The sequence below is a fragment of the Euprymna scolopes genome, chromosome 8 (assembly GCF_053919585.1).
Source record: "Euprymna scolopes isolate OS-2025 chromosome 8, ASM5391958v1, whole genome shotgun sequence".
Taxonomy (NCBI): Eukaryota; Metazoa; Mollusca; class Cephalopoda; order Sepiida; family Sepiolidae; genus Euprymna; species Euprymna scolopes.
The window spans coordinates 142,502,582-142,516,195 of NC_136489.1; the positions used below are offsets into that span (position 1 = coordinate 142,502,582).

The 13,614-nt window shown below is 33.0% G+C and overlaps 1 protein-coding gene across 2 annotated transcripts in view; it reads right to left on the reverse strand.

Annotated features, from left to right (window-relative positions):
- Positions 1–6,011: 6,011 nt before the first annotated feature.
- The window catches only part of LOC145283802 (succinate dehydrogenase [ubiquinone] cytochrome b small subunit, mitochondrial-like), a 53,403-nt gene continuing 45,800 nt past the window's right edge, over positions 6,012–13,614 (reverse strand). For both annotated transcript variants that reach the window (XM_080132880.1, XM_080132881.1), the window contains exon 4: positions 6,012–6,892. In XM_080132880.1, the coding sequence (XP_079989006.1) occupies positions 6,730–6,892 (163 nt within the window). In that variant the 3' untranslated portion in view covers positions 6,012–6,729. The remainder of the gene's footprint in view (positions 6,893–13,614) is intronic.

Below are 13,614 nucleotides of genomic sequence, written 5' to 3' on the forward strand. Positions count from 1 at the left end.
AGCTCTAGGAAGGTTGTCGTCCAGGACTGAAGAGGCCTCCCTCCCCTAGGTTTAGTTTGAGTTTTCCTTCTCCTAGACGGATGACCTGGGAAGACCTACGGGTCCATCAGCTCCGAGGGGGTTCGCCCCGCGCCTGGGTTCTAATCCAGGTATTTCTGCGACCCCGCATGGGTAATTAATATTAATCGGGTATTTAGGTTAACATCTACTGAAAAATTTCACTCCTCAAAAGTGGTTAAAAAAAAAAAAAGGACATTACTATGCTTTTCATTTTCATTTTTACTGGGAGAGGATATAGTGGAAGCAACTAAATTTGCAACAGCATTGGATTGAGAGAGACGAGTTAATGTATGGTTAGATATAGTTTAGGAATGTATGGTTAGATATGGTTTAGTAAGTTTAGGAATAGGATAAAGTGTTAAAGTATGATTTACTTGCTATTAGAAGTTCTTAAACTACTGGTCACATAGCAATGAAATTAATGGAAATAGTAATTATACACCAAGGATGTTTTATAATGCATACAATCTTTGTGTGGGTTGATGAATAACATATGCAGATATACATATATATATATATATATATATAGTTTGGAGGGAATTACACTGCATGTCAAATTATTAACGGGATAAAATATTTTTATCAGTTTCAGAAACTTACAGGTAGTTTCATATCAAAAGCTTTGAAAATGTTGGCAATGCTGAGCTGCGCGTAATGTGAAATTTTCGTACTGCTCCGTGCAATGTAAACAGCTTGCCATCGTAATTGCTGAAGCCACAGTATTTGAGGTTGTGATAGATAGAGAGGAACTACCTCAGAAACAGGCGAGAATCTACCTTGGCAGCAGGCTGAAAGACAGAAAAAGAAAAATAAGAGGCCAAGATGGCGGCTGTTGTCTTTCAAAGCCTCCGGTCACATGTAGATTTCGAGCAGTCTCGTGTGGTATATGCAACTTGGATGTGCCCGAAACATTATAAAACGGTTATTATATTGTCCAATTTCTACTGTCCACTCTTTTAACCCTTATCCTCGAGTGGCCTCTTGGCCTTGATAAGTGGTGATGCCTATGTAAAAAAAAAAAAAAAAAAAAAAAAAAAGGCGAGTCGCTGGGAGGAGTGGGAGAAGCATTTAATACATGCGAATAGAGAACGTCGACGTGTATCTCGTGTTGTGCACAACGCAACGATCTCTACTCGACTCAACTTGTGACTAGTGAATCTCTGCTTGACGTTTTAACCAAAAAGTTTTGTTGCTTTGCGTTAGACAAAGACTTCTGATACAGAGGTGTGTCAAATTATTAAAACAAGGAAGTTTGTTTTGTCAATAAAATGGATCGTAAAGGTGGTTTGAGTAGTTCTGAAAAAAGTATTATTACAGAACATCTAGCAAAAGGAAAAACTACCCTCGAAATATCGAAAATGATAGGAAAGTACCATCAAATTGTGAATAACTTTGTCAAGGACCCTACAAAGGTACGTAAGAATGCTGAAAAAGGTAAATCTAGAGTTGTTTCACACCGTTCTTTACTCCAAATTAAGCGTAAAGTTGTTAAGAACCCTGGGCAGATAAGTCGAGAGGTCTTTGACCAAGCTGGATTGAAGAATGTCTCAAAAAGTACTTCTGAAAGAAGTGGCAAGGTCTGTTAAGCCTGTGACAAAGCCTCCATTAAAGCAACATTACATACAAAAGCAATAGAAATAGGCAGAGGACAACATGAAGAGGGATTTTTCCAAAGTTTTGTTCACGGATGAAGTGCGTGTTACTCTTGATGACCCAGATGGCTGGAGCAAGGGATGGGTCCTAGATGGACGACATCGTCATCAGCGTTTAAAGTGGTGGTGGGATAATAATTTGGGCTGGGATTATTGGAGGTACTTTAGTTGGCCATGGAGAGTCTCAGAAGGTTTACACCTGAGACTCTCCATGGCCAACTAAAGTGACGTCAAATGCTTACATAGCTTTTCTGAAGGAACACTTTGAACCATGGCTGAAGAAGTAAAAGTTGACGTTTGGAAGAACCGTTATTTTTATGCAGGATAATGCTCCTTCGCATGCAGCAAACAAAAGCAAAGAGTGTTTGCAACAACTGGGGTGCTCTGGAAGACGGAGTGGCCTGCAAATTCACCAGATTTGAACCCAACTGAGAACCTTTGAAGTATCATGAAGTGCCGCCTCTATACAAGTGGACACTAATTTAAGAGCAAAGATGCTCTCCAAGAGGTATCGCGAGGAATAACTGTTGACGAAATCACAAATTTGACTAATTCTGTGGACCAACATCTTTTACAAGTCATTCATAAAAAAGGATCGCATATAACCTATTAATTATGTCAATGTAGAAATTGCTATGTAGTTATTGTGTGCTAAGCATTTTTCCTAGTTCATTTAAATGTTTGAAAATTATTTCAATAAACAAGTTATGGGTATATTGTTTTTTTTCTCAACCTCGTTAATAACTTGACACACTGAAATCAACATATATTCCTATCTTCTGCCATAGTTTTGCTAATACTGCTTTAAATACTTTTATTTTCTGACTGGAGTAGCTGAATAGTATTGTAAGCACTTTCTCAATGTTTCATGGATTTTTATTCACTCGTTCCTTAAATATTTAAAAAAATGTAAACTTGTTAATAATTTGATACGCAGTGTAGACCTAGAGTGTAAAGAGCAGAGTTTATTTTAATGTATTAGTAAATGTATTAATACTATTAAAAGAAAAACAGTGCTCGTTGTAATGTAGATATATAATAAGATCGATAGGTATAGATATCCTAGAGCTGTTTTAATATTGAGTAAATGATTCATAATTTTTTAATTAAAAATCAGTTTCAAAAGGAAAAAAAACAAAACAGAAAAAAACAATAGTTTGTACGATTGTTTCGGAAGACACCAAAATACAAAAATGCTGGTTTATTTTGGTGTCCTTAAACACCCCCCCCCAGATTTTTGTTTGCTGAGGAGACTTTGTTTTTGTTTAAATATTAAAAATATCTTTTTATCAAATTATCTTTCAAGACATTTTGTCTATTTCAATAAAACATTGTTTCCGAAACGATCGTACAAACTATTGATTTTGTTTGTTTGTTTTGAAACTGATTTTCAATTAAAAATTATGAATCATTTTACTCAATATATATATACACATACACACACATCGGCATATGAAAATGCGAAATGTTCTACTGGACGACATGTTTATACTTCTTTCTCCGCATGCGCATATAAATTAATTTCTACAAGACTTTAGATTTAATTATCTTTGTCGCAAACCAACATCAGTAAAGAATGCAGCCATTTTTTAAAAACTTTTGCAATCATGTGTTTGTATTAATAAATGCGAATATCTGCATAATTTTAGGACAAGCAGAATCAAAATATTTATTTACAGGCTTGGAAAAGAAAACTTACATTCTTAGATATTTTTGGACAATTATTTTTTTTGTCAGAAAGAAGATACTTATGTATGAGGACAGAATATTCAAATATATCAAATACTACCTGGCAACGCCGGGTACTTCATCTAATATTGAAATAAAAAAGGAGAATTTTGAGTTGTACTTTGTGTTTGTGTGTTGCTCTTGTTCGCAGCACCTCTTTCACCCTTGCCGAATTAGTTTAATTGAAAGAGAAGATTAAATAAGCAGAATTTATTTAAATTCTCATCTCTCACTAAAACTGGATAGCAAGGGAAAGTGTTTTCTTAAAAAAATTGGATACCTATCATGACAGCATTTATTGGGTAGGTTTATTATATATTTTATTTGATTTTTGATTTTTTGAGTTATTATCAAGATTTCAAAATGTAAGTCACATCATGGCCATTTCTTTTAATCTCATGTTATGCTTAACATTACATGTGTTTTAACCGAATAAACGTTTTAAAATAAGCCAAAGAACTAAAAACTTATTCAGCTATGTAGAAGAGCAACTTGTTTTGCCTTTAATAACATTTGTTTTTGACCACTTTTTCGTATTTCAGTCCATTGTAAAACAAACCCTGCAATGCAGCATATTTCCTTATTGGCAGATTGCTCTTAAAACGTTAAGCAAAGCTTCTTTTTGGATTACTCATACTTTGCAAAGTTTCTTGCTAACTTTAAAAAATAAAGGACAGGTACTTTCCAGCATATTAAAAATTAGTTAAAAAAACAAACAAAAAAAAAAAAAACATAGCACCATGTTTTGTGCCTAACCATCTCAGCCCCTTGATACCCCCCCCCCCCAAAGCATGTATATCATAGATTTTCTTCATCTTATTTTTCTGCCCAGTTCAGTTCTTTCCTTTATTTTTAAAAGTCATATCTAAAAACAAAAGTCAATGTAGATGCTATGGCATAGTTATACCTCCTGCCTCGGCCAGATAGGGGTTTTTTGCACGTTTTCCAAACCTCCAACATCAACATGCTTTTTTTCTTTGTGTATAAAGATAAAAAAAAAGCCCTCTTCTAGATTTTTTTTTCATGTCCAATCATTCATGTTCATTTTGTTTCTTTCTCTGTAGCAGTGTTTTTGAACATTCGTCATTTCTTTTGCTTCTTTCACTTTTTATTTATGCGTTGATATTCTGTTCTTTCTATTATTTTCCTCTTGTTGTCGGCTTCACATGAGCAAACCGCATCAATTGTATAACCATGCCAATCTTTAGACAATCACTAACCCCCATTCCCAAATGCTTGTGTACTGTGGTTTTCTCTTAGTTGTCATATTCTACCATCAGTTATTGCTGACACAAAACAGTTTAGATATTCTGTTTTTTTTTTTTCAGAATTTTGTGTTCAATAAATGTTGGGTTTTTGATTTTGTTGCATCTGTTTATCAGTGTTTTTTGATTACATTGCATCTTCCATTCAATCTTTTTTTTGCAGGAGGTTATATTTTTTTGTTTTATTATTGTATTCTACAGAAAATGTTTAAAGAATGGTTACACTTTTCACAACTATGCTTATTTTTAATATTTGACAGGGATCTACAGATGTAGAATGCGAACTATGAGGGTGTCTTTAAGCACTCATTCTTACAAAGAGTTTAAAGCACATCACAAAATCCTTACCAAAAAAAATTTTAAATGTGTATGTTTGGACTAAAGATTAAAAATTTGACACCAGAAAGCAGCAACCAACAAAAACCAGGAAGCATTATTGTTTCCTGATTTTGTTTGTTGCTGCTTTCTTTATGAGGACATCTCTTTGTCTGACTTCAGTTTTTGTTTTCTTTTTTATTTATTTTTTATATGGAATTATTTTCATTACTAATCTATAATATAAATATCACTTGTCTGTTTAAATGTGTGTATGTATGTATGTATGTCTAAAACTTTTGACAGACGTGTCAGAATGTGACGCAATCAGTATCGTTTTTAACCTTGAATTTTCGGACGACAAATATTGAAAAATAGGCCAAAAACATTAATTCCTTCACCTTCAAAGGGGCAGTTTTCTACAAGGAGGGGTCGCTTTTTTTCGCAGATATTTTCAAGTCATCCACTCTTTTTGATTGACTAGCCTTAATTTTGACGTTCTTCACTTCCAATTTTGCGATGGGTGCAACAGCAAAGACGTCACATTTTCCCCCCCATTCTTTTCCTCCTTCGCGTCACGGGTTTAAGCCTGCCTGCTTACTACCATTTTTTTTTTTTGCTCAACACACACGACTCCAAACACCCAGACTAGTCATAGCTAAAAGTGATTTTAGTTTATAACCTTTTCATCAATCTGTCAGATTAGCTTAAATGGTAGCGAACACGCTGGAACACTAAATGCTTTGGTTTCAAGTCTAGCTCATAGCATCTAAGTCATTTTTTTTTTCAACATTTGAAATCAGTACTAATATAAATATAAGTTATCAACAGCCTAAAGATGAAAATCATGTTATTTTAGTTAACAAATATTTCAATTAACAACTCATTGTTTACTCAATTTGTCAGCATTAATCACACAAGATTACATTGTGAAAAAGAAAATTTATATTGATTGACATATGTACATAAAAAATAAAAACAATGCATCAAACAAATTATTACAATTTTATTTCAGAGTAGATTCTTCACATCCTGAGATTGAGTGTGTATATGTGGGAACGATCATAATATGTGAAAATTTACATTTACAAAGAAAACTCTGTATATTCTGAAAATCTGATGTCACCCTTAGATACTTTTATTTATAATTTGCCAGTCCCCCCCCCCCAAGTTGGATTTAAAAAAGGATAAAAAAAAACATATTCCTTGAAATTTTAGAAATTCTTGCAAGAAACTTTTCCAAATCATCTTCTGTTTCATTTGAAAAATTAGACAGAAGATGATTTTTTAGTCTTCAGTTGTTTTTTTTTCTGAATAAGTACTGATTGCAAGTAAACATTAGTTCATTTTTTTTCACTTAAAAAATTAGGAATTGTTCAATTTGTTCATCTGAAAAACTGAACACGCATTTACACTCTCCATCCGGCCATGTTTACTTCATTCGTTTTTGTATCTATTCGGTTTTCTTGAATTCCTTTAGTGTTTGTTGCAAGGAGAGTTCTATAGTAAAAGAATATTCAGTCTAGAATCGAGATATGAAAATGTCAGCAAATTTCCTACAGAATATTTTCCAAGTTATTCATATTTTCAGAACTTCATTATTTGTAAATGTTTTTAATTCACAGACAAATGTGTAAAGCTTAAGATTACAGGGATAATAAGCAAGTTAGCTACAACAACTTGTTTATAAAAGAAACAAAAGACAGCAACTAATGAATATTCCATAGCAAGAGTAGAGCACGAGAAACTCCAATATCGTTGTAGTTAAAGTGTAATAGTCCAGACATGGCTATGATGCTCACTCCAAGCCAAACTTTCTGAATCCATGGTATAAACTTTGCAATGTAATCTTGTAAAACTGCATCAATACCCCTGCAAATAGGAAATGAAAAAAAAAAATTACCAAATTAGTTGGATTATTTAAATGAAATTACTATCAGCAAAAAACGTACTCAATAAGAAGCTAAAACAAACAAAATTCCAAGATGATCAAATAACCGAATATCAATTGGATTAATGCTATTCTCATTTTCTTATAGAGCTATTTATGTGTTATTTCTTTGAAGGAGCATAGGTATATATATATATAATTAGAATTAGATGGATTTCCATTTTTTTCAACTTCATGCTTAAGTTTTTGGTTTGTTTTTTATGTTTTATATGATGATAATGATTATACAACTATTTCAATGAGTTTCTTTGTACAACCATCTACTCAAAAGGCAATAAACAAGAAAAAAATTGTAATTACTTAAAATATCTCAATAATGATATCGGAAGATTGATCGAAAGAAGAGTCTTGAAAGGTTTTAAATCAGACTATAAAGTTTTCACTATTTCTGTGTTCCACAAGGTTGGATATTTTCTTCCTCATTAAGACCATTTTTTTTTCTACATTACTTTTTCAGTAAAAGAATGTTATATATTTGTTAAAAGTTAAGATTAAGCAATGAAAATTGCCATATAAATATATTTTTGCATAATTTTTGCATAAGTAATCAGAATATGCAAGTGAAAAATCTATAGAAATTAATGGTTTCCAATTAATCTGTTATAATACTTGGAGAAAATACCAGAATTGTAATTTATGTATAAGAAACCGAAATCAACACTAGGACCATCTTAAATTTTACAAGATTTTATAAATATTGGGTATAGATTATAAATTCTACACAATTTTATTTTGAAACAAAAAGTTTTAAGTTTCATAATTATTGCCTAATGTTTATAATGTGCTTGATTTTGAGTATCAAATTATTAGGTTGACATGAAATTTTGAGTATCAAATTATTAGGTTGACATGAAATTTTGAGTATCAAATTATTAGGTTGACATGAAATTTTGAGTATCAAATTATTAGGTTGACATGAAATTTTGAGTATCAAATTATTAGGTTGACATGAAATTTCTTACAGAATTTTTTATTTTGATTTCAAATAAGTTGTTATGATACCTTTACTTTATATATCATTTTAAAGAGCGTTTTTGCTTTATCTAATCATTTTTTTTTTCACATAGGCATAACCACTTATCAAGGCCCAGAGACCACTCGAGGATAAAGGTTAAGCATGTACAGTAGTCAATTGGACAATATAATAATCGTTAGTAATGGAAATTCAGTAAATTTGTTTACTTAAGTGGAATGGCTCATCAAGAACTTGTTTACATTGGACTTGAAGACAATCAGATTGTAGTCAGCTGGAAAGCAGGAAAACGGAAGAATTCCACAGGCGTGCAGTTCTAAGAAAGAAGCTTTGTTTATGGAATCTACGTTTAGGTTTAGGCACAGATAAAGAGACGGGGGGGGGGGGAATTATTGATAGTGTTTTCAGCTAGACGAGTGTTTCTTGTGAAAGTTTGGCGAGGGGGGGACCATACATTGAAGCTCAGTTGAACACTTTCCATGAAAATAACGATAAAGCAGAGACAAACTCCCAACATCTCTTCTGTGAGATAGAGGTTACAGGGAAAAGAAAAGGACATCTCCTATGAGGCTACGAAGTGTATTTTGAACTCTTTCAAGGCAGGACAAGTCCTTTCTAGCAGCTCCTGCCCAGATGTGGCAACAGTACTCCATCCTTGGACATACCTGGCTCTTATATAGATAGAGAATTGCATCAGCAGTGAGATATCTACTGGATCGATAGAAGGATCCCACCATTTTTCCAGTGGCCTTGGCAACAGATGTACGTGTTCCATTTCAGATCAGGAGTAAAGGTCAAGCCCAGAAGCTTGTCAAAACTTGAGGCCTCCTCAAGACGAGAGCCATTCATTTCGATTGATGCCAGATGGGGATCAGAATGGTGATGATGTAAAGATAGAAGCTTGGTTTTAGATGCATTAAAAGTAACCAGCTACTCCTTTCCCCATTGTACCACGTGCTCAAGATCAAAAGAGAGAGAATCAGAGAGAACTTGGTCATTGTTTAAATTAGAATTGTTTTAAAATAATTATGTCTTTTTTTCAATAATATAAAATGAAAAAAGCAAATTTGTACAATTTTCTTATTTCAACTCAAGCTAAGGTGAAAAGCTGCTGAAACAGCTTGCGATATCAATGATATGTTTGGTCCAGGAACCACTACTGAACACACAGCACAATGGTGGTTTAAGAAATTTTGTGGCAGCAATGAGAGTCTTAAAAATGATGAGCATAGTGGTTGGCCACTGGATATCGACAATGATCAATCAAAAGCCTTAGTTGTAGTCAATCTATGCACAACTGTTTCAGAACTTGCTTTCGAATTAGATGTAATGCATATGCTGATTTGCAACCACTTGAAAACAGGCTTTTTTTTTTATTTATTTATTTTTTTTTTTTACACAGTGGTCACCACTTATCAAGGCCCGGAAGCCACTCAGGGATAAGGGTTATTGCAAGTACATTACGTTAGTGTGGAGATTTGATGAAGTGTTTACTTAAGGGGGCGGTTCATTAGGAATTTGTTAACGCTGTAGTCTGTTCCGTCTGCCTGCTTCCGACCTGAGTTCCACAGGCGTGCAGTTCTAAGAAAGAAGCTTTGTTCATGGAATCCACATTTTGATTTAGGCACAGATAAAGAGTGGGGGAAATTTTTCACAGTGGATTCGACTAGACGGGTGTTTTTCGTGAAAGATTGGCGAGGGGGGGGGATCAGAGATTGGAGTTCAGACGAGCACCTGCCATGGAAATAACGATAAAACAAGGAAAGGCTCGCAACGTCTCTTCTGTGGGAGAGAGGTTGCAAGGTAGAGAAAAGGGCATCCCCCACTAAGCCACGAAGTCTATTTTGTACTCTGTCAAGGCAGGATAGGCTGTTTTTAGCAGCTCCTGCCAAGATATGGCAGCAGTACTCCATCCTTGGACGTACTTGGCTTTTATATAGATAGAGAATTGCATCAGTAGTGAGATATCTTTTGGAGCGGTAGAAGGATCCCACCATCTTTCCAGCGACCTTGGCAACAGACTTGATGTACGTGTTCCATTTCAGATCAGGAGTAAAGGTCAAACCCAGAAGCCAGGATAAATGAGTACCTCACGAATTGAACGACAATTAAAAGAAACGTTATGAAGTGTCATTTTCCATTTTACATAACAAGAATGATCCATTTTTCGAACGGGTTGTGACTTGTGATGAAAATTGGGCCCTTTACGAAAATTGGCGATGCTCAGCTCAGTGGTTTGTACGACACTTCCTGAAACCAGAGTTGCACCAAAAGGTTCTGCTGACTGCTTAGTGGTCTACGACTGGTTTCATCCATTACAGTTTTTTTGAATGCAGGCCAAACCATTATGGCGTAGAAGTACTGTCAACAAATTGGTAAAATGCATCAGAAACTGTGACAAAAACACCCAGCATTAGTTAACAGAAAAAGCCCAATTCTCTTCCACGACAATGCCCAACTGCATATTGCTAAACCAACCCTGCAGAAGTTGAATGAATTGGGCTACAAAACTCCCTCATCCGCCGTACTCTTTAGCCTTTTCACCTATTGACTACCTATTTTTCAAGCTTCTCGACAATTTTCTGTATGAGAAATGCTTAAAAAACCTAAGTGTTATCAAAAATGCCATCAGAACGCAAGATTTTTATGTTACATAAATACAATTGTTTTGCGTTGGCAAAGTATGTTCATTCTGATGGTGATTATTTCAATCAATTTTTGTTGAGCTGAAATAGGTTCATTTGAATTTAAAAGTTAAAACTTGCAGGAACTTCGTCAACTTCATACTTTTACATATGCAAACATAGGTGACAATATTAAGATGAGACGCATAATTCAAACACTTTACTAAGATTGACTTTTGTTTGTACATTTTCACAATTGCTGAATTCAACAAGTTTACTTAGTAAAATAAATATAGAAACAGATTATTTACGATGTGTTTTTGGATTCTTCGTACCGTTTTTATTTTGCATGTCATTTTCACAACATATTGGTCAATGTAATCTTCAACCTTCCTGCTAAACTCTAGAATGTGTACAGAATTTCAAACAGAGCCTTTTATTTAAGCCATAGGGATAGCATGCTTTCGTTCCATCGGCATGACTGGACAGAAGTCCTACGTAATTTGCAATTGTATTTTCAATTGCCCACACTGAGGATTCAAGGTGACCATATATATATATACATATGACTCCAAAAAAACAACAAATAAAAACACACAAAAAAAATAATTATTTTCTACAATAAATAAATAACTCAAAACTAATAACTCCTCTCGCTTGACTGAGTTGTTGGATAGCACAAACCTGGTATATGAATTTATATATATATATTTATATATATATGGTATATGAATATATATATATATATATATATATATGAATATAAATATGCATTGGGAGATTGTCTGCAACAGTGAAGGAAAAAACATACCACGACATTGTTGGGGAAAACATTGCCATTACTAATACCTGTACCGGATTCCAATTTAGAAAAACTTTAGTAGATAACATCTATACTTGAACACACTACTAATAACTAGAAATAGTAGAAGTAGTGGTGGGACAATTAATCAGAATCATTAATCGTAAGAATCGTGTATTTTGGGGGGAATCAGAATCGCATCATTAAAACATACCTTAGATTTTCGATTCTTTCATTACTATTCTCTTACATTTTTAATGTTTGTTTGAAGTGAGATTATTGCTGTTAAAAATTTATGATAAAAACGTCATAGAACTTTTCATAGCATATTTAATATGAGAGTTTTCTTATTCCGTCACATAGGCGCTGTTTCGAAACTTTCAGGCCCATGATTAGTTATGTTTGCACTGAAACTTTTCAGTTTTCATTTGTGAGCAAAGTTTATTTATGTATAAAACAGCCTAACTATGTAAAAAGTCCATGAAAAAGTTGATGAATACTTAACCCTTAGAGAAAAAAGATTTTACAGTGCTCTCATTGCGAGTAAATCAAGTTAAAAATCAGTGGTTTTTCCTACTGATGACTTAAAGAAAAAAAGAAGGGGGAGGCGCTTATCTTTTGGCAATTTCTGTTCCATTATAAAAACAACCGTAAAACAGAGTCTTCTCCGCAAGTTTTTTGTTTTAACACTTTAGCCCTCATATTTTGAGGGATGAAGAATACCTAAACAGCAGAAACCAGGAAAAGAGTTTCAGAGTTTGAAGTAAATTAATCATTGCGTTCTTTTGATGTTTTTTCTTATGAAAATTAAAAAAAATTTTTTATTATAGTTCATTTTTTTTTTTTTTTACATAAACTTAAAATGCAGTCTTTATCTTTATGTTGTCTTATTTAGTGGAATTATTACAATTGACACAATTTTTTTCTTCTTACTTTGAACAAGAGATGAAGAAAAAAACGAAAAACAAAAGCAGAAAAAAGTGTTTCCATTTTGCAAAAAAGGTCTGTAAAATAAATTCTCTACACTATTTTATGTTATCTTTTGAAAATTTTTATGCAATTAATACAATCATTCTTTTCTAAATTCTAACTAAGTAAGAATATACAGTAAATAAACATTTTGTAAAAGACAATGCTGTTAAAAAGAAAATAGCTGTTTTTTTTTTGTTTTTTTTAATTTACTATACATACAGGGTGTCTCAAAATGATCTAACATATTTGTAGGTCAAAAGAAAATTAAATAACAATTAAATAAATATTTTTATATTTTTTAAATGTACATATGTAATGGAATAACCTAACATCCCTTCATAGATGAAATGAACTATAGATATATTAACCCTCTCACATGACTGAGGCAGAAGAAAAAAGACAGGAAGTGAATAAGAAAAAATGTCAAGTAACTCTTATGTCACATATATTCCCTTGTAAAAAAACCCCTTTGTCTTTCACCCATAACCCCGTGTTTCTTTCTGTATTCTTATTTAAAGTAAGGATATAACAAATGGGTGACAGGATTCAAATTCACAAAAAGGAAACTTTAAGCCAAAAACATATTGGAAAACGAAGAGAAAAAATACTGCACGGAAAAATTCAACTACTGAAGAAGAAAAAAAAAAAAAAAAACTAAGACACACACAAAAAGTAAGTTATATTTTTTTTAAATTCAGTCTGGTACGGTCCTACTGAAAAAAAAAAAAAAGAGAAATTGACATTTTACGAAGCATTGAAAAGAAAAATTGTTGAAAGTTGTCCCTTTCCAATTTCTTTTGTTTCATAAGAAAAAAAAATATGGCGGAAGGAACACTTGTATGTCGGTATCAATTTCGTGTGTGTAACCCTCTCCAAAAACCTAGTCTATAAAAGAATATTTTTTTGTGATAAAAAAAAACAAAAAAACTATTCAGTGAATTTATTTAATGCTTTGTGCAGGTACTGTTACCCTTCTATTTTATTACTGTGTTTGAAAAAAAAATTCTTCAACATGGAACAATTAGCAGAGTTTACAAAAACGATTCAATTAGCACTGGCAGCTCAACAAAGCTAGATGGATTTTTACAAAAAGAACAGTTAAAACAAAATGAAGTATTAAAAACAATATTAATGAAACAAGAAGAAAAAAAGGATTGTTGGTTCACTCCGGAAGGAATTGCAAATTTGCTGACAGAATTTTTATATGAACCAACTAATGGCTTAACGTTTCCAGCATATTATCGTAGATACAAAAATATTTTTTCCACACGA